The sequence below is a fragment of the Notolepis coatsorum genome (assembly GCF_963971535.1).
Source record: "Notolepis coatsorum genome assembly, chromosome: 7".
NCBI lineage: Eukaryota > Metazoa > Chordata > Actinopteri > Aulopiformes > Paralepididae > Notolepis > Notolepis coatsorum.
In genome coordinates this window covers 9244828-9270841 of record NC_140171.1, presented here as the reverse complement: position 1 = coordinate 9270841, position 26014 = coordinate 9244828, and the positions used below count along the sequence as shown (strand labels likewise).

The 26014-nt window shown below is 44.5% G+C and overlaps 1 protein-coding gene across 1 annotated transcript in view; it reads right to left on the bottom strand.

Moving 5' to 3' along the window:
• LOC311232509 (signal-induced proliferation-associated 1-like protein 2) overlaps window positions 1-26014 on the bottom strand; it is a 166881-nt gene that overhangs the window by 89381 nt on the left and 51486 nt on the right. The window contains 1 exon segment of the mRNA XM_084319332.1: window positions 5608-7267. Coding sequence (XP_084175458.1) covers window positions 5608-7072 — 1465 coding nt within the window. The 5' untranslated portion in view covers window positions 7073-7267.

Below are 26014 nucleotides of genomic sequence, written 5' to 3'. Positions count from 1 at the left end.
ATTAGCTGGATGACAACCTTTCCAATAACCCTTCCTGGAAAATAACTTCCATGACTATTCCTGGGGTTTTGCTCGACCGTATTAACTCTAGAGAGTGGATTCTCAAGAGGTTGGAGAAATGCGTTTTGAATAATATAAACAATCCTCGGCGATAGCACGGAGCCAAGTCCTCCTAGAAAAGGAAGTAATACATTTATGTGTGACTGTGAACGGATACTTTTCCCCCCCGTGGGCTAAAGGCCATGGCCTGTACCAAATCAGGTAACACGAGAGAACACGCTGGCCTCAGGGACAAGAGAGAGAAAAGGACCTTGTACCGAGGAACAGCTGCAAACAACAAAACTCTTGCGGTCGAAGATTTTGCCCTTGATTGTTATATTAAGTCATTGAACTGTAATAAACTTGCTTAGCCTATTAGTAGTGGGTGGGTCTCTCACCACATTTAGTACGTTTAGGTTATACTGTGGAGTGAAAGAAAACATAATTGGTTCTGCATTACAGTCGGAACACACACAGACGCACACACACACATACCTGCCATGCACACACTTAATTCCGTCAAGAAATAATGAGTCACGCATTAACTGAATAGAAATTCTAGACAGGTAAAATTGGTCATGAACAAAATCCCCCATTATATGCCAGAGACAGCTACCCAGTGTGGGCCAAGAATGTCCAAAATGTCAAAGACTGTCAAGAGTTTGTGGCAAAAGTTGAGTTATCAATCATAAGTGTACAGAATTAGGTTAACTGTAGACAATCGAAACGCTGCATGGCATGGGCCAAGGACTTTGACAAGAATAAAACGACTGTTCCAAATTAACATTCGAGCGGTGCCAAAAAAGTGTCACTCTTCCAGTTAAGTGACATATGGGGTTTTTCCCCCGCTGGTGGAATCTGTGATGGTGTTTCCACTGCCTGTGTCTAGTCTACCCGTGTCTACCCGTGTCTACCCGTGTCTACCCGAGTACCCGTGTCTACCCGTGTCTACCCGTGCTGCTTTTAGCCACAGTACTGCTCTGGAGTCGGTACGATCATGCCCATACGTTGTGCCACGTTCTTGTTATCTTGTTATCAACCAGGAACTGTTTAGTGAGACCCGTATTAAGACATTTATCAATCTAGTGATCTATGCACGGAAACGATTACCCTTTTTTTTTTTTTAGCACATCTCATTAGTCACATCGATATTGGGCTGTCAGGTTCACATTTGTAGGTTAAGTATTTAAAGATCGCTATTGGCTATTTTAGCGCTCTCATCTAGTAACTTATCATCACCAAGGAAATGCTTTGAAACTCGTGTTGAGGTTGGTGGTCAATCTAGTGATCTTTGCACGAAAGCGATGACTTTTTTCAGCTAATCTCAGTTACAACAAGACTGTATGAAGCAGTGTTGTATATCGTAGGTGAAGTAACGTTACTTTTAAAGCAAATTAAGAGATCTCTCCTGGTTAGGATTCTCTGCATTCCTGGATGCCAGGCTGGCCAGCACAGAGCATTGCATAACCTCAGCACAATATTGATGTAACCAAGGGATGGATTTTTTGTATGTGTATTGTATATCAACTACAATAGGAGGTTTGCTCAGGCATTTCCATGTAATGAAATATTTGAACACGTGCAACTGTATTCAAATGTCGTATGGTGTCGTATATGGTTATATATGGTCTGGGCACTTTGTGTGCATGACGTAAAAATAAAAAGAGGAATCAATCAGTCAATCAATCAAAATCCATGTTGTGAACTTGTGAACCCCAATGCCAGCGAGCCGATCTCAGAGCAGCGGACGTCCGCTATACCATCCCCGCCCCACGGGTCTGTGGTGTAATGGGGAGGCGTACGTACGAGCAACACGGCACACCGCAGGACGGGTAGGCTTGCCGTCATGTACCGCGCGCCGCACACAGCGCTGGTCAATGGAGAAGTGCCAATAAGCAGCCAATAGCAGTCAATCATGTCCCGTTGTGGGTTGACATCACGATATTGGATTTCACATCAGCTCTGTGCATTCCTCTTTGTCGTGGCCATTAGTGTCAGAATGGAGGAGGACGGAGGGATGGAGGGATGGAGGGACAAGGCTACGCGTTTCAGTGGATCGATCAGCAGCCACAGGTGATGAAAGCCACGTGCTGCTTGGGCTGCTCTGCTTGGGCTGCTCTGGTGAGCTGCTAGACCCTTTCGTGACTGTGCTGCACCGAGTGAATCCACAGTCACTTGCTCCTCAATAGGAAACCAACCTAGATTTACCCTGAAGGACTGGTTCTAACCGAACCGTTCGTTATACAAGAATCACAGAGACATTTCAAAGGTGCTCACAGTTGCACGAGGGTTTCGGACAGAGATGCGGGATGGTTTGAAAGCTCGACGTTGCTAATAAACATTTTAAATAATTTGTATAGACTGCTCAAAACGGCATTATTTCCGGCGTTGGCTGCCTGGTTGTGATCACAGCGCATGCGCATCATGCACCCAACGCCGGAAATAATGCAGTGTTGACCAGTTTATAAAAAATATTTAAAATGTTTATTAGCAACGCCGAGCTTCAAACCATCCCGTATCTCTGTCCGAAACCCTCGTGCAACTGTGAGTACATTTGAAATGTCTCTGTGATTCTTGTATAACGAACGGTTCGGTTAGAACCAGTCCTTCAGGGTAAATCTAGGTTGGTTTCCTATTGAGGAGCAAGTGACTGTGGATTCACTCGGTGCATCACAGTCACGAAAGGGGCTAGTGAGCTGCTAGACCAACACTGACCACCCAGCGGTCAAGAGGGACTTCAGAGACAATGTGTTTAGTTACAGGCTTACAGCTCCATGAAATGATGTAGATGAACAATAGCAATACTTTGACTTATAGGGACTGCTACCTTATTTCACTGAGCTGTAATTATTAACACAACACAAGGATTCAATGTCCCCCAATGACATCACTGCTGGTGTGTCCATATTCAAACTATTTACTCTCAACTTAGTTATAAGCAAAAGCATCCTTGAAACAAGTAAAATAATGTGGCTTGGCAAGAAAAATAAATGTGGCTTCATGAAATAAGTACAAATATCTAGGGTTGGGGTTAGAGTGGCTGACCATGTTACTGACCAAACATATCAGTGATGGCTGTCGGTGTGTAGAGCTATTTAACACTTTTAGACAAACTATTTAAACAAAAAAATACATCTTTTAATCCTTTAAAAGAGAGGTAAACGTGTGCGTAATTGTGCATTTGTGGCGGTGATTGAAGCACGACTAAGAAAAGTCAGGTGTTTTTTCCCCCATCTCATTCGATGTCACTCCGACATATATAAGGGACATTTGAGCAGCGCTATAAAATGTGCCTGGAGATCAGGGTCATATGACTAGCGTGGCGCATATAGCTGCAGAAATTAGAGCAGAAATGTATGGATTATAAATGTCCTCAAGTAAGATGTCATTCACATGACTGTCCTTTCTTTCCACCCAGTCTTGCATGAGCAGTTTCACTCACACACCCGACTAAATTAATAACACCGACAATTGTAGACTCATCTGTGTCACGCTTTCTCTCTTAGGTTACAAGAAAACATAATTAGTTTTGCTTACAAAACATGCGGTAAATCAATAAAAGCCACTGGAATGCCCCCCATGTTGATGAGTAAATGAGCATAATTGATTTATTATCAAATTAAGGTTTGTATTCCGATAGAAATGTCCTAAGCACTGTTGACTTCAATTCAACCTGACATGTTTGGAATTCTATTCCTTCTCTACCCAGCGGTAGCAGCCAATCAGCTGTTCCAGAAATGATGTCATTATAGCGATGTCATACTGTCTGCTTCTGTACCTTACGACCACTAACGAGCCACTGGAACAGGCAACTGAAGGGAATCCACTGTGTACTTTGTTGTAATGTTGCCAGGGACAGTTATGTGCACTTTGTAGTAATGTGCCAGGGACAGTTATGTGCACTTTGTTGTAATGTGCCAGGGACAGTTATGTGCACTTTGTTGTAATGTGCCAGGGACAGTTATGTGCATTTTGTAGGAATGTGCCAGGGACAGTTATGTGCATTTTGTAGGAATGTGCCAAGGATAGCGGGGGTGTGGACCGTCCCGCGAGCCCCAGACCACCGCCCCGCGAGCCCCAGACCACCGTCCCGCGAGCCCCAGACTCTGGGGAGCCTCTGGGGCTCGCGGGGCGGTGGTCTGGGGCTCGCGGGGATGGTGGTCTGCGGCTCGCGGGACGGTCCACACCCCCGCTATCAGTGTTCTTCTTCCCCGCCAATGAAGTATTCACCCAAAGACCCAATACCGACCGTGGCAACAACTACCGCACTACCGGTAGAATAAGTGCCGAGAACCGTGGGAAGTGATGCAAACTGTCTTGTCGTGTTTTGAACATTTATGTTGTGTTGATGGAATCACGTTAATATAGAGAGATGAAAACAATACGTTATTTCGATTGATATGAATTGGATAATGCAGGCTGTTAGTAGAGTTGGGCGTGCAGAACTGGCGTAGATAACTGGCGTAGATAAGGGGGGGCGTAATAGCGTAAGTCAGTGGCCAATCAGAGCGCAAAACTCGAACGCGGAAGCAAGAGTTGTTTGGGCTTCGAATAGACACGCCAGGGACAGGTATGTAGGTCAGTTACTATTTGGTATAAGTTGTCCAAATTAAAAGCAAGTGCTTGATTGGGTTTTATTATTGATTGGGTATTATCCAATTCTACCCTCCCCTGTCTCGAACGTTGCTAGACCATGCCTCCCACTGGTCGGCTGCAATGTGGACGAAGCCTTGCATCACGTGTCCCCTCCGGTACATGAGGAGGCAGCCGTCGCATCTTTTCACCTGTACAGCGCGATCTCTCAGTGGCGAGGAGTAACATGTGGGAGGGACACGCCGCCCCCGTTGCTTCCTGATTCTGCTGTACAGGCGCACCAACCGACCTGTAGGAGTCGCTGTCCACAACGTACGATCCCCACCCACCGGCTTTCCCACCCCCTAATACTGCCAATTGTATTAGTATGAACGACCAGCCAAGCCGGAAGCAACGCCGAGAGCTGGGCTCGAACCCAGCATCTCCTGCGTTAGTGGCGAGCACCTTGCCCACTGCGCCACTGTGCTGCCACGTGTTTTTTTTTTTTTTTTCTTTTTTTTATCTTTCCCCCCTCCTTTTTTCCGATTTTTCTCCCATCCCACTGTTAGTCGTTATGCCAATTCCCAACCCCCTTCCTGGTCGTTGCGCACCCCTCCTACTGTTGGTCCGGGAGGCTGGAGACTGTCACATGCTATCCTCGGACACATGTGCAATTGTGCAGCCAGCCGGCAGCCAGCCTGGCAGCGCAGACTCTCACTGGGAGAGTGTAACGTGTGGAAGGTCACACTACCTCCCTCCAGATCCTTCCCTCGCTGAGCAGGCGCCCCGACCGAACTGTAGGAGTCGCTGTTTACAACGACCCGGACCCACCCACCAGTTTTCCGACCCCTAACACTGCCAATTGTGTTAGTGTGAGCGACCAGCCAAGCCGGTAGAAACGCAGAGAGCTGGGCTCGAACCCAGCGTCTCCAGCGTTGGTGGCGAGTGCCTTGCCCACTACACCACCTAGCCGCCGCGTATGGTTGCGTCTCTTACCTTTATTGTAAAAGTTCTTGTGGTAGTAGTAAGCTCCTTGGTCGACGTGCTCAATGATGTAGCGATTCATCATATCCCGAGGGAACGCCTGGCTCTCCCTCGACACCTCCAGCACGGACACCCCTGCGTTGGTGCAATGAGTGCCGGGGGGCGCCGTAGAGTCAAGGGAGTAGCCTTCGCCTCCGTTACCGTAGGCGGCCCCCCTGGACGAGGGCAGCCTCCTCTCCCCTTCGCCCCCGACCTCGTTGCGAAAGAAAGGGCAGCTGAGCACCAAGTTGTTGCTCTTGCCGTCGCCCTCGTCGGCCTCCGTGTTCAGTTTGTGTCCGAGGTCCTCGTAGCTGCCCGACGCGGGACACTCGAACATGGGCATGACGGGCATGCCGTTGTTGTCCCCCGAGGCCTGGCACTGCGAGGCCGCCGAGGCGCCCGTGGTGGTGTTCTTCCTGCGGCCGAGGTTGGCGCGGTTCGCCACGGCCTCGCTGATGTTGAACAGGACGCTCTGGACGTCGTGGTGCGAGAAGCACTTGTGGAAACTCAGCGCCCGGCCGTACCTCCCGCCGTCCTCCTGGTGGTCCACGCCGTCGCCGTCGCTCTTCAGGCTCCTCAGCCGGCGGAAGATGGACGTCTCCGCCTTCTCCGACTTCACCTTCTGGACGAAGGAGCGCTCCCTCTCGCGGCTGTAGAAGACGGAGCTGTCCACGTAGTCCGCGTAGCTCGGTATGCAGACGATGTCGCCGCGCGCGATCTGCGCCGCCGTCTGGAGACTCGGCGAGACGGAGGTGTTGAAGCGCAGGAGCTCCGGGAAGTTCTGGGGCGGCGCGGTGGGCTGTTCCGCCGGGTCGGCGCCGCGGTGGTGGCCCCCCCTCGGCGTCGCCACGAAGCTCTCGCCGGACAAACCCTGGCGATCCAGAGAAGAGGTGCTGCCGTACTCGCGTCGCAGAGTCGCCCCCGTGTTGGGGTTGATAGTCGTGTGGTCCATGTCCTCGGCGCCGATGTCACTGATCGTGACCTCGCTGTTGCTCCTCTTGATCCGGGCGAAGCCTCCTTGAGAGTGGCTGAGGAGATCGCAGAGTGGGTATTTGGTCTCCGGGAACTCCTCCCGTTCCAGAAGCTCCTCGCTGTTCTTGAACATCGCGTCAGTGCCTTGGTTGTTGGGAGGTCCACCCTGGAAGCTCGGCAGCAGACTGTCGTACCTCGGGGGAGGCTGGGCTTCCCAGCCATCCTTGCCGCGCTGAGGCCATTCGGTGACCCTCGCCCGGACACCCATCTTGGGCATGGCCGGTGTTCCCTGGATGTTGGAAGTAGGTGGTGGTCCCATGTTCTGAAGGCCTTGGAGCCTCTTGTCAAGTGGATTCTCCGACTGCATCAAAAAATAACTGAGGTCGTCTGGTGGTGATTCTCTGGCTCCTCCACTAAGAAGATCTGGGATGATGTCGTCGTCTGGTGCGAGGCTAGGGCTGCTCATGTCCCGTGAGAAGGCACCTTGTGACACTGAATCGCACGAGTCCAGTAACACCTCCAGTTGTACACCCCGAGGGTCTTAGATTCATCAGATCCATATTCCATCGAAGAACTGATCAACTAGAATAGGTAGGGGGGGGGGGGTCCTCTCTGCCTGGAGCTCAGCGAAGTCACTCCGAGGTCCTTGGTGGATGTAGACCTGGAAGAGATAAACAACAAGAAAATGTATGAATTTCACGAAGTCACAAACACAATGGGTCTATTTAGGACGAGCGCACCCAGACATCTGTTTGCATTGTTGTGTCAACAGCTTTCTATAGATGCACTAAAAAGCACTGAGAAGGCGACTTAGGACCATTGAGTTCAGATTAGCTTTTGCATCCATTTGGAACTAATGGTTTCATGGCTCTACTCCAGGATGCTGCAGCTCCCTTTAAAATGTATTAATAATATCAGAATAAAGTGCACCAGTGTTTGCAAATAGGTTCCGTGACAGTTTTGGAAACAGATTGATTTTTCTTTAATCTAGCACACAGCATAATAACTTGTCACAGGGGAAAAGCCATAACAATATGGGATATAATATACAGCATAATTCTATCCACAAATTCATCATCCACATTTGGTGCAATTATTTGGGCCAACAGCTGAGAAATGCAAAGCTACTACATTTCAAACAAATAACACAAAATATAATACATTGTTTTGTATGGGGTAATGTCCAGGTAATTACTTAACGGTACACTATAAAGCTGCCATGCACATGATTCAATTCTGAAAAGAAAATAACATGATGTAAAATGTTAAATATGCGCTTTATGCTACTGGCTCCACTCTTACGGCTGATTTTGATGCCTTTCATATATCGCTCATTAATCACAAGCTTATGTTAAATTCAGATTTTAAAAAGTGATGTTATTTTCAAGGCGTGTGTGTGTGTGTGTGTGTGTGTGTGTGTGTGTGTGTGTGTGTGTGTGTGTGTGTGTGTGTGTGTGAGTGTGAGTGTGTGTGTGTGTGTGTGTGTGTGTGTGTGTGTGTGTGTGTGTGTGTGTGTGGTACTAATATTAGTATTCATATTCAAGGTTCTCAAGTTGAAATCACAGAATCTTTAGGGACTATTTAGGGATTTTTTTTTGGAAAATAGACTCCTTTTACACCCATGTGGAACGCTGGTCTAAAAAGTTGAAAGTAAAAATTGGATCCTTGTATAGAAACAAATACCGCTTTTCTACTGAATACCATTGTGTAGTACAATCAACAATTATGTCTGTATTTGATTATAATACTCCCTCCCCATGGACATCCGCAATGCAGATTCTGTTGTCCAAAGCCTGCTGAAGACTTACAGTATCTCGTCACCCAGGCCTATGGTCTCTGATGTCTCCGAGTATCGCATTCATTCTGTTTTGTTCCATTTTGTTTTGTTCCGTTTTGTTCTGTTCCGTTTTGTATTTTGTTTCTTAGTTTAGGTCACGTTATCCTCTTCCCTCCCCCCTTTTATTGTAAAGCGCCATGGGTATGTGAAAGGCGCTATATAAATTCAATCCATCATTATTTTATTATTATTATTATAGTGACATTCTGTACATGCATGCCTCTCCCTCCACCTTAAAACCCATCGATGCTGCACATTATTGTGCACTGCATTTTATCACTGGAGATAAATATCTGACTCACTATTGAGTTTTATTTGAAAAGGTGGGATGGCCTTCTTTATCTAAGAAGGGATATGCATTGTATTTTTAGTCATCTAAGGTTCTTCTTATGAAACTCCCCTATTATCTCTGCACACATTAATACAACAGCACACATGGTACTAGGGCCTAACAAAAATAATAGTTGGTTTCAGGTTGGTTGTCAGTTTGGCCATGGGTAGGTAGGGAATTTATTTTATTTTTATTTTTTTTATTCTTTCCCACGGCGACTATGGATAGGGAATTTCTTTATTTAATTAACCCTTTCACTGCCACACGACAGAAGGTTAGCCCTTTACTATCACACAACCGACGGCGATGCTCCATCATTAGCATCATTAGCTCCGCGGATGCGGAGCTAATGATGCTAATGATGGAGCATCGCCGTCGGTTGTGTGATAGTAAAGGGCTAACCTTCTGTATTGTCACAGTGAAAGGGTTAACCGGCTGTCGTGTGGCAGTGAAAGGGTTAAAATGTTCACAACAACATGGATGCATGTACTCTGCCAGCATGTTTAATATCCATAATACTAAATGTTTGACTAAGATTTCTATGAAACTTTATTCTAAAAAAAAAAAAAAAAAAAAAAATGATTATTTTTTTTTTTAATATATAATTATTTTTTTAAACTCATAAAATATATTGGGTCGCACCTAAATCGGCAGGGTCGGTCGGCAACCTGAAACCAACCATTATTTTTGTTAGGCCCAGGCCACAAGATGACTTGGCTTCAGATGCACCACATGTAAAAACTTGATAAAACTGGTTTTAATTACTATGCTACTCTGTACAAATTGTATGAATTACAGAAAACCTTGAAATTGTAGAATTTCATTCCGTTTGGAAGATTTTAACGTTTTGAACACTGACTTTTTCAGAGTCGATTGTAATTGATTCCTTTGGTTTCCCTACATGTTTGTTTGTTTGTTTGTTGTTTGACTTGTTTGCTAAGCCATGTCTAAACTGTACTTGTCTGTCCAATGTGTTTGTATATATGTCTATTGTCTACTGTTAACATGTCTCTCGTGAAAAAGAGATCTTGATCTCAATGGGACAAGCCTGTATAAATAAAAGGAGAAGAAGATATAATATAATTCTTCTAGCCCAATGCACCATCCACATTTGGTACAGTTGCTTAGGCCAATAGCTTTGAAATAAAGCTGAAAGGGGGAATATTACTACATTAAAAGCTATAAGAATACACTCAGCAGACCTCTCCCCACGCCAAACAATCTGCCCACTGTTACTTTCTTATGTAACATTTCACTGGGTAGATGACAGAAATAAGACTTGCAGATATTGCCAGTCTCAACAGACCCAGGCTATAAACCTGTATGGTGGTGGCACTAGAGGAAAGGTCACAGGGTCGCCAGAATCAACAGGTTTCTCCCTCTAGGAGTCATGAATCTGTTTACTGGGCGCGGCCATGATTAATCAAATGTGACTTGGAGTGAAAATAATGAATTTTTTAAGTTCTAATCAAGATGTCATCCCCAAGTAAACGCCAGACTCTCCATTGACATTTTGTCACACCATTTCATTTCAATAACTTCGGGATAAGTGTTTGACAAATAAGTAGTCAGGAATTTATGTTTTAGGTCTATATAAAATGCTTCCGAGTAAGACACGGCATCTTAGGTTAATTTCAGTCTATGTTCATTTGCCCGGCTGCGATACGAAGCGAGCAAAGCATAGCGACACACATACAGCTGAGAACCAGAGAGTTTAAATTGAACTTGAATAATGCTACGGCTAATCGTGGCACGACCATTAGCCTAGAGGCCTCGTGGAAATCACGTTCCAATCGCGAACGTACGATTCCGTTGTGTTCACAGACATCCAAAGTCCAGACACCCGACCGCGGCCATTCATTATCAATATCACGGCAAGAGTGGAATCGCTTCTCGGTTCAAGGGTTAGATGTTTCCGTAATGCGAATGAAAACAATATAAATCGAAAACCGACGCCGTAAAACATTATGCATTCATGTGTCTTGAGGGGCAAAAGGAAAAGCCATTTGCAAAAAGCAACAGTGACAGCAGCCCTGCTGAAATAGTAAACAGCTCTGTTGCACCCCCCCCCCCCCCCCCCCCCATGCCCTCATCCATTATGAAGAAAGCCACTAATAAAAAGTGAATGGAGGGGAAAGCGGTAATATGAGGAAGGCCTCGTTAAACGCAGGGCCTTGAAGTCCCACCGCCTGACAGCAAACACACCACCAACCACTGGGATGGAAACAGAGGAGGCCATCCTCCACACACACACACACATACAGGCACACACGCATGCTCTCACTCACACACATACACACACACACACACACACACACACACAGGCACACACGCATGCTCTCACACACATACACACACACACACACACATGCAGGCACATACACGCACACACACATGCTCTCACACACACACACACACAGGCACACACGCAGACAGACAGACACAGGCACACATGCATGCTCTCACACACATACACACATGCAGGCACATACACACACACACATACACACACACACACATGCAGGCACATACACGCACACACACATGCAGGCACATACACACACACACAGGCACATACACGCACACACACAGGCACACACGCAGACAGACACATGCACACACGCATGCTCTCACACACATACACACACACTGTACCCAAACCCTCGCCCTGAACCACATGCACATATAAACAGTTTAAACACACACACACACATAAACATGCAGACACAACTACACACACACACAGAGGCACACACACAGACATACACACACACACATGCAGGCACACACACACACACTGTACGCAAACCCTTCCCCTGAACCACATGCATACACATACCATACGCACATATAAACATATCCCACACACACACACACACACATACAGACACATATACACACACAAATCTAAAAGATTTCCACATCAGTTCAGAGGATAGTTTGTTAGTTTTGTGAGTTACAAGGCCAAAAGGATAATCTGAGAGAAAACCCCAAAGCTAAGAGTCTGAGTATGAGAGATTACCAAAAGGTTGGCTCGTGCTTGTTTTGTTTAGCACAGGAACATTCTTGTACATTACCAAAGTGATTTAATGTGTACAGAATGACATCACTCGCGTTTGTCAACAGTTTTAAACTGCGCCGTATTTTCCAGTACTATTACGTACTTAATTGGGAGTTACCTAAGAACGACACGAACCGAGTAGATGATGACATCACAACAACCGCAGCTCAAATAAAGCCTCCTTCACGTCGCCCGGGAAACCGGAGCTCGTTACCAGATGCTCGAGATATCGCCTGCCTCCAAACCTGCAGCGCAGTGAGCAATGTAGTGTTGTCAAAAATATAGATTGTTCGATACATATAGATTCTGAATATTTAAAACCGTTTCAATACTAATTTCCCGCAATATCGATACTTTCTGCACCATCGATTTTCCAAAAAATTATTCTCCAAGAGTCACCTTTCATTTTACAAAAAGTGATGTTTGGTGAAAGTTAGATTTGCACTTTATTAATCCCAATAGGGAAATTCATTCTTGTTTGATGATCAAGAGGCACCTTTTATTTGTTTTAAGTGAAGTTTGGTGAAAAAGCAAGTTATTGCACTATTAATCCCAATAGGGACATTCATCTTTGTTTGATCAAGAGTAACCTTTTATATATATATTATTCTTATTTTTATTTTTTTTATTAAGATTGGTGAAAGTTAGGTTTGCACTTCAACCCCAATAGGGAAATTCATCTTGGTTTGATTTTTTTTGTCAAATAAAAACAAAGGTTATTTGAATGATTTCTAGTTTTCAAGAGAAAAAAAACGATTAAAATCGTAAATCGGATTTTTTTTTAAATAATCTGAGATTACATTTTTAGGCCATATCGCCCAGCCCTAAAACAAAGGGTTTTAAAAGTGTTATATTTCTCTTCTCTTATAATACCAAAGAGAAGGTGAGGAGAATCGACCAGCAACAAAAGCTAAATAAAAAAATGAAAAAAATGAATAAAGAAATTTACATTTTAAGATTAAAATCTTTTCCCCGTGGTATCGAAAATGGTATGGAATATCGATACTTTTCAAGGTATCGTATCGAAATTCGAAATTCCAGTATCGTGACAACACTAGTGAGCAATGACGCAGCCAGTCAGTCCGCTGCCCTGCAGGCCCAAATCAGGTCCGTTACTCCGTCACGACCCCATGCGTTGACCCGTAATCGACTGGCGTTATTACCGGGTGGCTGACTCCGGGCGGGAAGCCGGACTGGTGAATCCAATAACAGCAAAGCAATCAAGCAGCGTCATTATTTAACTAGGTCCTGTAGGTCCAGTCGCTCCTCTAACACAACGAGACAAACAACACCCAGCCAGACGCAATAATTTTGCTTGTAAACGTCACGTAGTATGTCAAGTGTATAATCTTACAGTAACACAATAGGCAACGTAACAGCAGCGGCCTGGCCAAGGAGAACAATGTGTTGACTTTTAATAGAGAGGAGTATCATCACAGAATGGTTTAACGATGCTTTAATGAAGTTAATATATGTCGTATTTTTCTCAAAGAAACACTTGAGCTGCACGTTGAACCACTGGCTTCAACATTAGTTCTGTCCTCCACTAAGTAGCCAGCATTCTACTAGTCAACTAGTCTAGTCAGAGCAATTTGTCAACTAACTAAATGGTCTTTATAATAGACACATTTGTAAGATGACCTCTTTAAAGCCCTAGTCTGCGATTGTATTTTTTTTAGGACCAAATCAATATGCGGTATATTTACATACGTTCTTGAAGAACTTGATCAGTAGATGGAAAATATCCTGTTTGGAACTTTATTAAATCACAATATAGATCTGTTTACGCCTGCATTTATAAACACTACAGACGTAAACAAACCTACAGCCACAGAATGCAACAACTAATACAATTAAAAACAAATAATTATTTGTTGTCTGGTGTCATTGTGATCCCAGGTATATGTTCATCAATCATCATGGGGGGGGGGGGGGGGGGACACAATGACTAAAACAAGTTCGAGTCACCTGACACCCCGAGGACCAATCATACCACTCGACTAAATCGGCTGATGCGAGCAGAAGGACAGAAAACCCCCCTAATCGACATTCAGCCCTGAAATATTCAGTTCAACACGGTTTGATTGTCTTTGTGTGTAGAACAGACCAGACAGCGACCCTCCCTCCTAAAGCCTAAGCCATGAGGTATTTTTAACCGCCCCCGGACTGAATTCACCAAAGTATACTGCGTGTCAACGGGGCCTAACAAAAATAATGGTTGGTTTCAGGTTGCCGACCGACCCTGCCGATTTAGGTGCGACCCAATATATTTTATGAGTTTAAAAAAAAAATTATATATTAAAAAAAAAAAAAAAATCATTTTTTTTTTTTTTTTTTTTTTTTAGAATAAAGTTTCATAGAAATCTTAGTCAAACATTTAGTATTATGGATATTAAACATGCTGGCAGAGTACATGCATCCATGTTGTTGTGAACATTTTAACCCTTTCACTGCCACACGACAGCCGGTTAACCCTTTCACTGTGACAATACAGAAGGTTAGCCCTTTACTATCACACAACCGACGGCGATGCTCCATCATTAGCATCATTAGCTCCGCATCCGCGGAGCTAATGATGCTAATGATGGAGCATCGCCGTCGGTTGTGTGATAGTAAAGGGCTAACCTTCTGTCGTGTGGCAGTGAAAGGGTTAATTAAATAAAGAAATTCCCTATCCATAGTCGCCGTGGGAAAGAATAAAAAAAAAAAAAAAAAAAAAAAAAAAAAACCCATGGCCAAACTGACAACCAACCTGAAACCAACTATTATTTTTGTTAGGCCTGAGGTATTTTTAACCGCCCCCCCGGACTGAATTCACCAAAGTATACTGTGTGTCAACGGCGAACTCGGCACGTGGGGTACTAGGGGTCAGGACGGGGTCATCATCTATAGGACTGTATCGAGTTACATCGACGGGAACAAAAACAATGTCAGGAAAGGAGGTGGGCGGAGTGGAGGTCAACGCTGTCCAGCTCCAAAACTCACAAATAAATCACAGGAACGGTCTCGAGTCTCTCTGGTGCCTGGTCTCTGTACGACGGGGGATTTCAAGCCATTGTGATGACAAGTCGAAGGAACAATGATCTGGTCTGGGAGCGCTGCCTGGGGGGGATTACCGCCTTCATTAGACCCCCTCATAGTACTGGTGTTAATCCAGGATCCGGAGACCATCTCATTAAACATGCTTTTAAAAAAAATAATAAAGCCTGAAGTCATGTGAGTCTAGAGCCGGCTTTCAAAACACAAATCTTCACCCTGCTGAGTGGTCTCACATCGTAAGACCAGGGGGCTGGGGAGGGGAGCGCCACTGGTTTCCCCCGAATCGGTTCGATTCCGATTCACAAGATTCACTTGATGCGATTTGAATTTCTGATTCCATTCGATATCGATTCGGTTAGGGATATTTCAGTTACAATAGCAATTTTGCTTAGATATGAAATAGGATTGAATTCTCAGAGGACTAATTCTGTTGTACAAGGAACCCTCTAACCCAGTGCTTCTCAAACTTTTTCTGTCAGGCCCCCCTTTGGCGGACCAAAATATTTTGCCCCCCCCCCCCCCCCCCCCTCGCCCCAACAAAATAGTCATGAAATGGGCCATGTTTAAATTTATTGAAATAACACCAATATCGTGACCTTTCAAATTGGCCCTATATTTTGTTTTCAGAGCTGTCATGGATGAAAAGCCAGCTTCACACAGATACTGTATGTGGTGCTGAATGGTATCAACACCTTAACTGCTGCATCATGAGATACTTGGTACTCAGCACCACACTCTGAAACTAGCTCTCTAGGTGGTATCAGATGAGATTTCAAAGAGTTCTTCCAAGAGTTTGGATGGAGATGTGTCAGGAAGCTTTGTCTCAATATCGTCTGTAAAGGTTTTTTTTATCCAGAGTAACTTGGTGATCCTTTTCTGTGTTTTATTAAATAATGATTTTCAGATTTTGAGAAATGGTATTTTCACGGAGAACAGTGCAGCTGCAACAGATAGCACTTTAGTGATAATTTTCTGTAATAAAAAAACAACAAAAAAAAAAAAACGTTTTTTTTTTAATAAATCTCAGAAACACTGCTCTAACCATTGTTAAAGATATTAATGTTTAGGCTAAAATTGAGAATTTACCACAAAGCAGTTATATTAATGTACTTTTTATTTAACATGACAAACGCACTACAGCAGTCAAGATAATATAGCATATATAGGGTATAAATTATATATATATACATAACAAATTAATTTAAGATCAATCTGAGATTGTATGAATAAACATCGCATTATTAGAATGAACATCAATTAGAATCTGGAACATTTATTTGTATAACCCAGCCCTACATGATGGAGCCATATTAGTTTTGAGTTTGAGGTTAATTAACACCCTCCTTCCTCTTCACACATTTAGGATCAATTGTATGATATTCCCGAGAGTGGGTTAAAAACTCCACACTAGCCTACTACATACATTACAATAATTAGAATTATGTTAACATTCATCTCTATAATCTGTACATGATGAAGCTGTAGGCAAGGGACCAGATTTTGATATATGTAGTGCGCGAGTAGTATCGACCAATCACGTTTGAGCGGGTGGGAGGGGGCGGGGCCGGGAGGGGGCGGGGCTAAAATGTGCAAGTTTTTTCTCCTGCCAATGTTGACAGCTATGACGGCGGGACGGCACTTGAAACGTGGGCGGCGAACATGGAACATGCTTCGGTTGCGTGCAGGTAAACAGTCCGTGTGGGCGGAGCCAAGGAGGAGGAACTGTCGTCTGGATCTACAACACCTACAGAAAGCACCGAGTGTATTGTGTGCAGAAACATTTGTGTAATAATAAAAGAAACAAATTGCTTTCAGAGTCCGATTACACAATCGGAGGATTCGCTAATCAGACTGTAAACAATTACCGGCGCACGGAAGAGGAAGTCTTGGCCTGGGATATTAGGAATCGGAAGCCAGCAGCTACACCGGAAGGGCCTAAAAACACTGGCCGTTGCCCCCAGAGGGTAAATCGCCGTAAATAAAATAAAGATAAGAGGAGAAAGACGATACCCAACGGGATCCGAGACTCACGTTAAAATGATTTTAATTAAGTATTATGCTGGGCCGTTAAGGGAACAAAAGATAAAAGCATTTCATAAGAGAGGAAAGAGGGCCAAGCTACTCGGCACTTAAGAAACCTTTCAACAGAGTAGTTCCTCTCCCTGGGGGAAGAACACAGACCAGGATAAACACTTTACAAACCTCTCAACAGACCCTCCGGCACACATGCTCGCTCTCCTACCGTTATCAGACCTAATACGTTGAAAAAAATAAATAAAAAAGAGAGATCAGATCTCTGGCCAAGCGACCGATCGAACACGCCCCTCTCCTCCTGAGCCTTATAATCAATGGGCTCTGTGCGTCTCCAAACAAGGGAATCAGGAACCCACTGCAACACCCTACATGGATATAACGCCCTGCGTAGCTGGCAGACACGCCGGGCACCGACACACACCGCCCAGGACGGCACGGAGGAGGCCCATCCGTCTCCACCGGCGGGCGGGGAGCTCTTTTTGCCTTGTTAGGTGCCCAGGACTAAAGCCCTGCTCACATTCCAGCCTCCCAGGCAGGGGCACCGCGCGGGAAACCCAGCCTGGATCGTGGTGGTGCATTCATTACCTCCCCGACCGTGCCAGGGGGGGATTTTCTCCAAGCTAACTTTCTCCGTCCTCTCTCTCCGGCCCGGTGGAATAATGGGATGTGTCACACACGGTGTATTTACTAGTGATGCACCGATGTGAAAATTGTGGCCGATACCGATAACCGATATTAATATTGCTGTTCTGGCCGATACCGATATTTACCGATGTCGATATCTCTGTATAGAAAACACTTTTTTATGATAATCAAATAAAGAGCTATTTTCCAAAACGCATAATTTTTTTACTTTTGTAACTTATTTTCAGAAATGACTGATATTTTGAAACTATTTAAGGCCAAAACATGTTAAAAAAAAATAATAATAATATCGGCCCTATCTTGATATCGGACCGATACCGATGTGTAAAAAAAACGGCCATATCGGCCGATATAATATCGCGGCCGATATATCGTGCATCACTAGTATTTACCGTCCCGGGGAAAGGTCTGGCTGTTTATCTGCCGGAGTGTGTAGTCGTGGAGTAGTAGTAGTAGTAGTAGGCCAACCTTACCAGCCACAGAACAAATTGACCAGCGTTTTTTTTTTGGCTGGTGTTCATTTCCCCTGCCTGGCTGGATATATTCCAAGCGGCGCTGCTGGTATGTGGGGATGTGTGGTGGTGGGAATCTGACCCCCAACACCCGCACGGGGGCCACGCCCAACCCCAAAGATTCCCAGCATGCATTTGTTTGATTTGGATTACAGGGACAGCAGGTCACACGGGCAACAACAGCCATTCATTCACACGTTGGAGGAGACCAATTAGGCCGGTCTGGATTTTTCATTTATAAAACCCATTCATTCTTCTTTTTTTCCCCCCCTCTTACATTTTAAAATATGCAAATCTTATACCATTGGGGCCACTTTGAACTATTCTGTATAGGCTATACTATTTCTGTGGTAAAGTATGTTTCCACCTCTGCCCCAACCATATGTCCTACATGCCCCAGGGTCGGAGGTCAAAGCCCTAAACCCACTTACTGCTGACCCAACCCATGTCACCCTAAAAGGTTGTCATCCTACGCACACTAATTTGTTTATGCTTACTACTATACACCTGCATATAACCCATAATATATTTACGGTATTCTCACCGCATATATATCTATCCACACACCAGTCTGTATTTACCTGCACATAGTCCTTTTATATATCTGTAGATACTATTTCCCCAAGGGGATCAATAAAGGAATCTCTTATCTTATATCTATACATATCCTACTGTTACTAGTTACGCTACTGGCCAGTATGACTACTACTACTACCATACTGTCTATACACACTGTACATATTACACTACGACTCTGTACATATACATCTGATTAGCACTACACTCAGTAGTACTAATTTGTATATTTTGTACCCAGTTGAATCACCTGTACATTGTACATTTAGTCATTTAGCTGACGCTTTTATCCAAAGCGACTTACATGTTCTGTACGACAAGTCATCAGGAAGGGCACAACTCTATCAGCTGAGCAACAATGTTCATCAAAGTGTTGAGTGTTACAGTGTAGGTTAGTTTATTAGGACAAGTGCATGACAGTAAGGTTAGTTTTTTTTTTTTTTTTTTTTTTTTTTTTATTGTATATTGCTGTTGCACCTTACTGTTACATTTGCACTGGATGCCAAACCTCTTTTCGTTGTACTGTATAATGACAACACATTTGAATCTAATCTAATCTAAGTTAAAACTCCACTATCCACACAGTGTCGTCCTACAACGCCACCCTGTACACATGTTAACCCTTTCACTGCCTCACTACCAAGCGGTTGACCCTTTCACTGGGACTACACACAGAAGGTTAACCCTTTCACTGCCACGCGACAGCAGGGTTAACCCGGGCAGGGGTGTAATTGTTGAATAAAACGGCCACGGTTAACCATCTCTGTAGTGTGATAGTAGGGCTGCAACTAATGACTATTTTGGTAGTCGACTAATCTGTCGATTATTTTTTCGATTAGTCGACTAATCGAAAAACAATTATATAAAAAATAATAATAAAATAATTATTTTCATCTGGTCCAGCTGAAGACAGAGCAGAGGAACAGATTGGACATTGAGCATGACCTCAGAGTTGCTTTGAGACTCTTGTCAGGACCAAACAACATCCCCAGTTATCCCATTAGTTCCCCCAAACTTACTGTCGGTCTGTTATGTTAAGCTAAGAAGTCTTCAGCTGGCTGGACCAGAGCTGAGAAGCCACTTTCATAAAGATAGGTAGTGCAAAAAAAATTATAATAATTTTTTATTTATTTTTTTTATGACTAATCGACGCAACAATTCCTCGTCGACGATTTTTTATAATCGACATCGTCGATTATGTCGACTAATCGTTGCAGCCCTATGTGATAGTAAAGGGTTTTAACCTTCTGTAGTGTGGCAGTGAAAGGGTTAAAGCTCCTGCCGACGTCCACATGATGAAATCCAGATATAATCAAACCACTCGACTGGCCTGTGGCCGTTTTATTCAACAATTACACCCCGTTGTCAGAATGACTAAACAACCCACTTCGCTGGCGGGTTCTGCGGTTCACTGGGAGGTGGTGGGAGCAGGGGGGGGGGGGGGGGGGGGGGGGGGGCAACGCGGGGACACAACATGATGACCGATTGGCCGGTGGGCTCTGGTCTGAAATACATGCAGGACAGGAAGGCGGGGGAACCTATAGATAAACACACGGCCTTCAACAGGCCTCAGTGGAGAGGAGACACTCTGAGACCAAGTCATTTATATTAGGAGGGGGGGGTTCGCCTCCTTTGAACACCGGGGGGGGAATTGCGCTCTTGTTTACATGCAGTCAACTGCTCTCTGAGTGCAGTGGGTGGTGGTGGTGGGAATGGGAATGTGTGTGTGTGTGTATGTGCGTGCGTGTGTGAGTGTCTGTGTGTGTGTGTGTGTGTCTGTGTGTGTGTGTGTGTGTGTGTGTGACGTGCGTGTATTCTGAGAACAGTTGCTGTTGTTGTAGTTGGGGCTTTAATGACAGCAGACATCTGTTTGTGTAGGTGGCCCAAAGAGGAGGGGAAGTCTAACTCTCCACCCCTGGAAAGGCCCAAAAGTAAACAACATAAACAAAGACAGGAGTTAACAGATAACAACAATAAACATTGGGGGATGAGAGAGCAAACCCCTGGGGAGGTCTGCGGGGGGGGGGGGGGGGGAACAAATGGGACTAGACTCTAGCCAGACAGAGCATCTGGTGTTGAGGGTTTGTGGTGGTGGTAGTGGCAGTGGTAGTGGCAGTGGTGGTGGTAATAGTGGTGGTGGTAGTAGTGGTGGTTGTGGTGGTGATGGTAGTAGTAGTGGTGGTGGTGGTGGTGATGGTAGTAGTGGTGGTAGTGGCAGTGGTAGTGGCAGTGGTGGTGGTAATAGTGGTGGTGGTAGTAGTGGTGGTGGTGGTGGTTGTGGTGGTGATGGTAGTAGTGGTGGTGGTGGTGGTGGTAATAGTGGTGGTGGTAGTAGTGGTGGTGGTGGTTGTGGTGGTGATGGTAGTAGTGGTGGTGGTGGTGGTGGTGGTAATAGTGGTGGTGGTAGTAGTGGTGGTGGTGGTTGTGGTGGTGATGGTAGTAGTGGTGGTGGTGGTGGTGGTGGTGGTGGTGATGGTAGTAGTGGTGGTGGTAATAGTGGTGGTGGTAGTAGTGGTGGTGGTGGTTGTGGTGGTGATGGTAGTAGTGGTGGTGGTGGTTGTGGTGATGGTAGTAGTGGTGGTGGTGGTTGTGGTGGTGATGGTAGTAGTGGTGGTAGTGGTGGTAATAGTGGTGGTGGTAGTGGTGGTGGTGGTGGTGATGGTAGTAGTAGTGGAGGTGGTGGTGGTAATAGTGGTGGTGGTAGTAGTGGTGGTGGTGGTGGTGGTGGTGATGGTAGTAGTAGTGGTGGTGGTGGTGGTAGTAGTAGTGGTGGTGGTGGTAGTGGTGATAAGATAAGATAAGATATTCCTTTATTGATCCCCTTGGGGAAATTCAGGCATCATAGCAGCATGGGGGAAGGGGGGGGGGGTGGTACAGGTAGTAAAAACAACACAGGCAGTGTAAACAATTAGGTCAATTTGGTCAATATAATTTACTATCTAACTAGCTGAAAAGAAATATTCACATTATTCACAGTGTCACTGTCACATAAGGTGCAGTATGCATAAGGTAGTGTTATAATGTGTAGTACAGGTAGTAAAAACAACATTATTCACAGTGTCACATAAGGTGCAGTATGCATAAGGTAGTGTTATAATGTGTAGTACAGGTAGTAAAAACAACATTATTCACACTGTCACATAAGGTGCAGTATGCATAAGGTAGTGTTATAATGTGTAGTACAGGTAGTAAAAACAACATTATTCACAGTGTCACATAAGGTGCAGTATGCATAAGGTAGTGTTATAATGTGTAGTACAGGTAGTAAAAACAACATTATTCACAGTGTCACATAAGGTGCAGTATGCATAAGGTAGTGTTAGGTAGTGTTATGATGGTAGTAGTAGTAGTAGTGGTGGCATTACTACACCAGCAGTTCAGCACAAGGCACTTCCATTCATACAGCTGCTGTGTTGTCGCAATTGTCTACTAGCATCGTGTGAAACGTTTCCCGTGTTTTTATGATGTATTTATGTGCAACAGCGTGCCGTGGCACTGAGCCCAAGATAGATGTGCCCACTGGGACAATGACGTGGACTCTACTCATGTCGTAAAAAACCATTGCATGTACAATACTACAAATGGGGTATAACATCAGTGATTTATTTGTGTTGCATCTGAACTTGAGACTTGTTGAGAGCCACACCCCATTTAGACAGACATGCAGTGCTGCCTCATGGGACGGGGTTGCACCACGGCGTACCAAACTTCTTTGAGCAGTAGCACGCGCACGCACATGCACGGATGTGTGCACACAAGAATGTCCACTCGACTCTGCGCCAAGTACCCTGCACCTGGCTACTTTGCATAACAATAGCGCAGGTCGTCAGGTGTGTTCAAATACTACAGTTGGACCATTCACACAAATCCTGTGAATGAAACGTGTTACATGCCATTCCTAGAGGCAACTAGGCATCATCTTTATTCACGAGGGGAACATCTATGCGCATGCGCGGGAGCACGTGATGACATTAAAACACAGTGCAACCCCTTATGAAATCACCACTGCACCACTGCATTTAGCTAAAAACATGCAAAATGAGCTAATGGGGGCGACTGTGGCTCAGGAGGTAGAACGGTCGTCTGGTAATCGGAAGATTCCCGGTTCGATTCCCGAACCCCAGATTGCTCCCGATGAGCAGGTCGGCACCTTGCATGGTTGCGTCCGTCGTCGTAAGTGTGTATGAATGTGTGAGTGAATGGGTGAATGTGAGGAACAAAATTGTAAAGCGCTTTGGATAAAATAACTATATAAATGCACGATTTAAACACAAGTGAATAGTTTGTTGAGCATGAGTCCCTAGCTCTGACTGCCTATAACATACATACATACATGATTGCCAACGTCTTCAGCAGAATACCCTGCAAAAGACTCTAAAGCTCGGAACATTCCCGTCATTCATGGAGTTTAAAGGCATTGCACTTGACCTATGTACTGAATCATGTAATTGTTTTTAATCCATCATTGTAGTAATTGTAATTCATTGTAATTATTAACTGTTATGATATTTGTGTCCTTTGTTAACTCGTCATCACTGTAAATGAGGGAAACCTCAGTGCTTTCACGAGTATAAATAAAGGTTTGAAATGAAATGAAATGAGGACTCAAGGTATGGCTGAAATCAAAGCAGCAGTGCTCATGTAGACGCGGACTGGTTGTTATTTTGATCATGGACTCGTGCTCTGGTATTATTTGTTCCTATTTGTGTTTTTTTAATTCTGTATTTTACTGTTAATTCTATTCTATCTTTTAGAAAAGGCTCAATGGACTAGTGTTGAATGAAAACTAGCACTTGTGCTATAAACACGCAAAACGGCACATCTGGTCTGTCCACTGTGATTGGTCCAATCATGTAGCTGTGGTGTCCCATTTTAAATAAACGTTTTTCATTCATTCATACTTCTCACTAACGTGCGTGGACACTAAGGCTGAGCCCGAATGTTCGAACGTTTGAACGTTCGTTTGTTACGTTAACATTAGAATTCTAAATTAATTTTTTAATTTTTAATAAAGAAAAAAAATGTAATATTTCTTTTATGCATCTATTCTGTTTAAACCAATGCAATGGGGTTTTTCTTCACAGTTGCAGATAAAGATTAGGCTACACTAATATTATAGTATTAGAAAAAAACTGCTACGTTATATTCATTAAAGAAAGTTGATTTAATAAAAAAGAAACTAATTTAATCAGATTAATCACTTTATTCAAATTTAGGATTTAGTTTGAGGATATTTATTTAAAAAAAATTAAAATATTTAGAAAAATAATATTTTTCATTTTTCATTTATTTTTAATTAAAAACGAAGGTTCGAAAGTTCGTTCGGAAAAACCCTGACGAAGTTCGAATCCCAAAAAACAGGCTTCGGGGACAGCCTTATTGTGCTTGCTGCAGGTGAATGTGGCCTGACAGTCAGTGACACGTCCTCTGTGTTTGTGCTGCAGGTGAACGTGGCCTGACAGTAGGGCTGCAACTAATGACTATTTTGGTAGTCGACTAATCTGTCGATTATTTTTTCGATTAGTCGACTAATCGAAAAACAATTATATAAAAATAAATAAAAAAATAAAAGATTTTATTTTTATTTTTTTTTGCACTACCTATCTTTGTGAAAGTGGCTTCTCAGCTCTGGTCCAGCTGAAGACAGAGCAGAGGAACAGATTGGACATTGAGCATGACCTCAGAGTTGCTTTGAGACTCTTTGGTCAGGACCAAACAACATCCCCAGTTATCCCATTAGTTCCCCCAAACTTACTGTCGGTCTGTTATGTTCAGCTAAGAAGTCTTCAGCTGGCTGGACCAGAGCTGAGAAGCCACTTTCACAAAGATAGGTAGTGCAAAAAATATATATATATATATATATTTTTTTTTTATGACTAATCGACGCAACAATTTCTCGTCAACGATTTTTCATAATCGACGTCGACGATTATGTCGACTAATCGTTGCAGCCCTACCTGACAGTCAGTGACACGTCCTCCGTGTTTGTGCTGCAGGTGAGTGTGGCCCCCCCTACAGGAGCACATGCTCCGCCCCCGCTACCTTGCTGACTCCGTGCGTCAGCGGCCCCTCCGGAGCTCTGGCAGGCGCTAGCTAGCGGTGAGGCCGGTGGTCGCTGCCAGCGGAGCCTCGTCGTCGAGCCGCATCGAGAGCGAGAGGACGGCCATGATGCTCGTTGTTGGCTGGCCCCCGTTGACTTGTATCAGCTGTTCAAATAAATCAAGGCCAAGACACCGGTAGAATCTCTCCCCGTGCGCCCGGGATCAACCCCCCCCCCCCCCCCCCCCCCCAAGACAACAATTCACAGCTGAGCTGGAGGCAAGAGGCCACCTGGAAGACGAGGGTCTGTTTGCGGTAGATAAGACCCTGATACCTCCCAGAAGGGCGATTTCCTTCTTCTACTGTATTGACCGTATTTATACTGCAGCCATTTTGCTTTTTCTGTAAACAGTAGAGGGACTGCGTGAGGAGGTTAAAAGTGTCTTGCTCGAGGACACTTCGACACACCGCCGCGGAGGAGCCGGAATCGAACCGGGAACCTTCCAATTACTGTTTTTTTTTTGTTAATAATTTTTTTTTTAAACATTCCTTGCAGCGGTATTAGAAAGTAAAAGACCATTTTGAATGAAATGGCACTGTGACAAAAGTACTATCATAATCTTAATTTTTACTGGAAAATTTTAATCATCAAACGACGCCGGCCGTATGGTCAAAACTGGGGGAAATATCGTGATATGATATTTTGGTCATATGGCCCAGTCCATTACACTCTGTCCAAACAGCAAATATGGTGGGTTGATTTCAAGGTTCACTTGGTTCTTTAAGTGGTATGTGTGTGTGTGTGTGTGTGTGTGTGTGCGCGTGTGTGCATGTGTGCGTGCGTGCGTGTGTGTGCGCGCGCGTGCGCGTGTGTGTGTAATTTGTTCAACCACCATCTGGATTTTTGGACTCTCTCACATGTCTTGGAATTTTGGGGCAATTAAGTGTGTTGAGGCTCAGTTATTTCACCCCCCCCCCCCTCCATCCCACCACTTCCACCCCCCGAAAAAAGAATAAGAAGAAGAAAAAAATTCTTGAAAAATTAATCCGTACCATATGGGCTCATAGAAACGTGACTTTCTCAGGGGTGAGTTTCAACACGTATTTCAACACGTATTTTCAACAGGCGAGATGACCTAGTGAAGTTTTACTGCACCAGGCCTGAGGAACTATGTGCAGGGTGGGAAGGTCATGTGTGTGTGTGTGTGTGTGTGTGTGTGGAGGGGGGGGGGACAGAACTGGTTATCAAAACACTGCACTACTGCCCCATGTCTCAACTTAAGAGAGGGGAGGGGATGTTCTTAAACCTTTCCAGCCTGGGATCTGACCCAAAC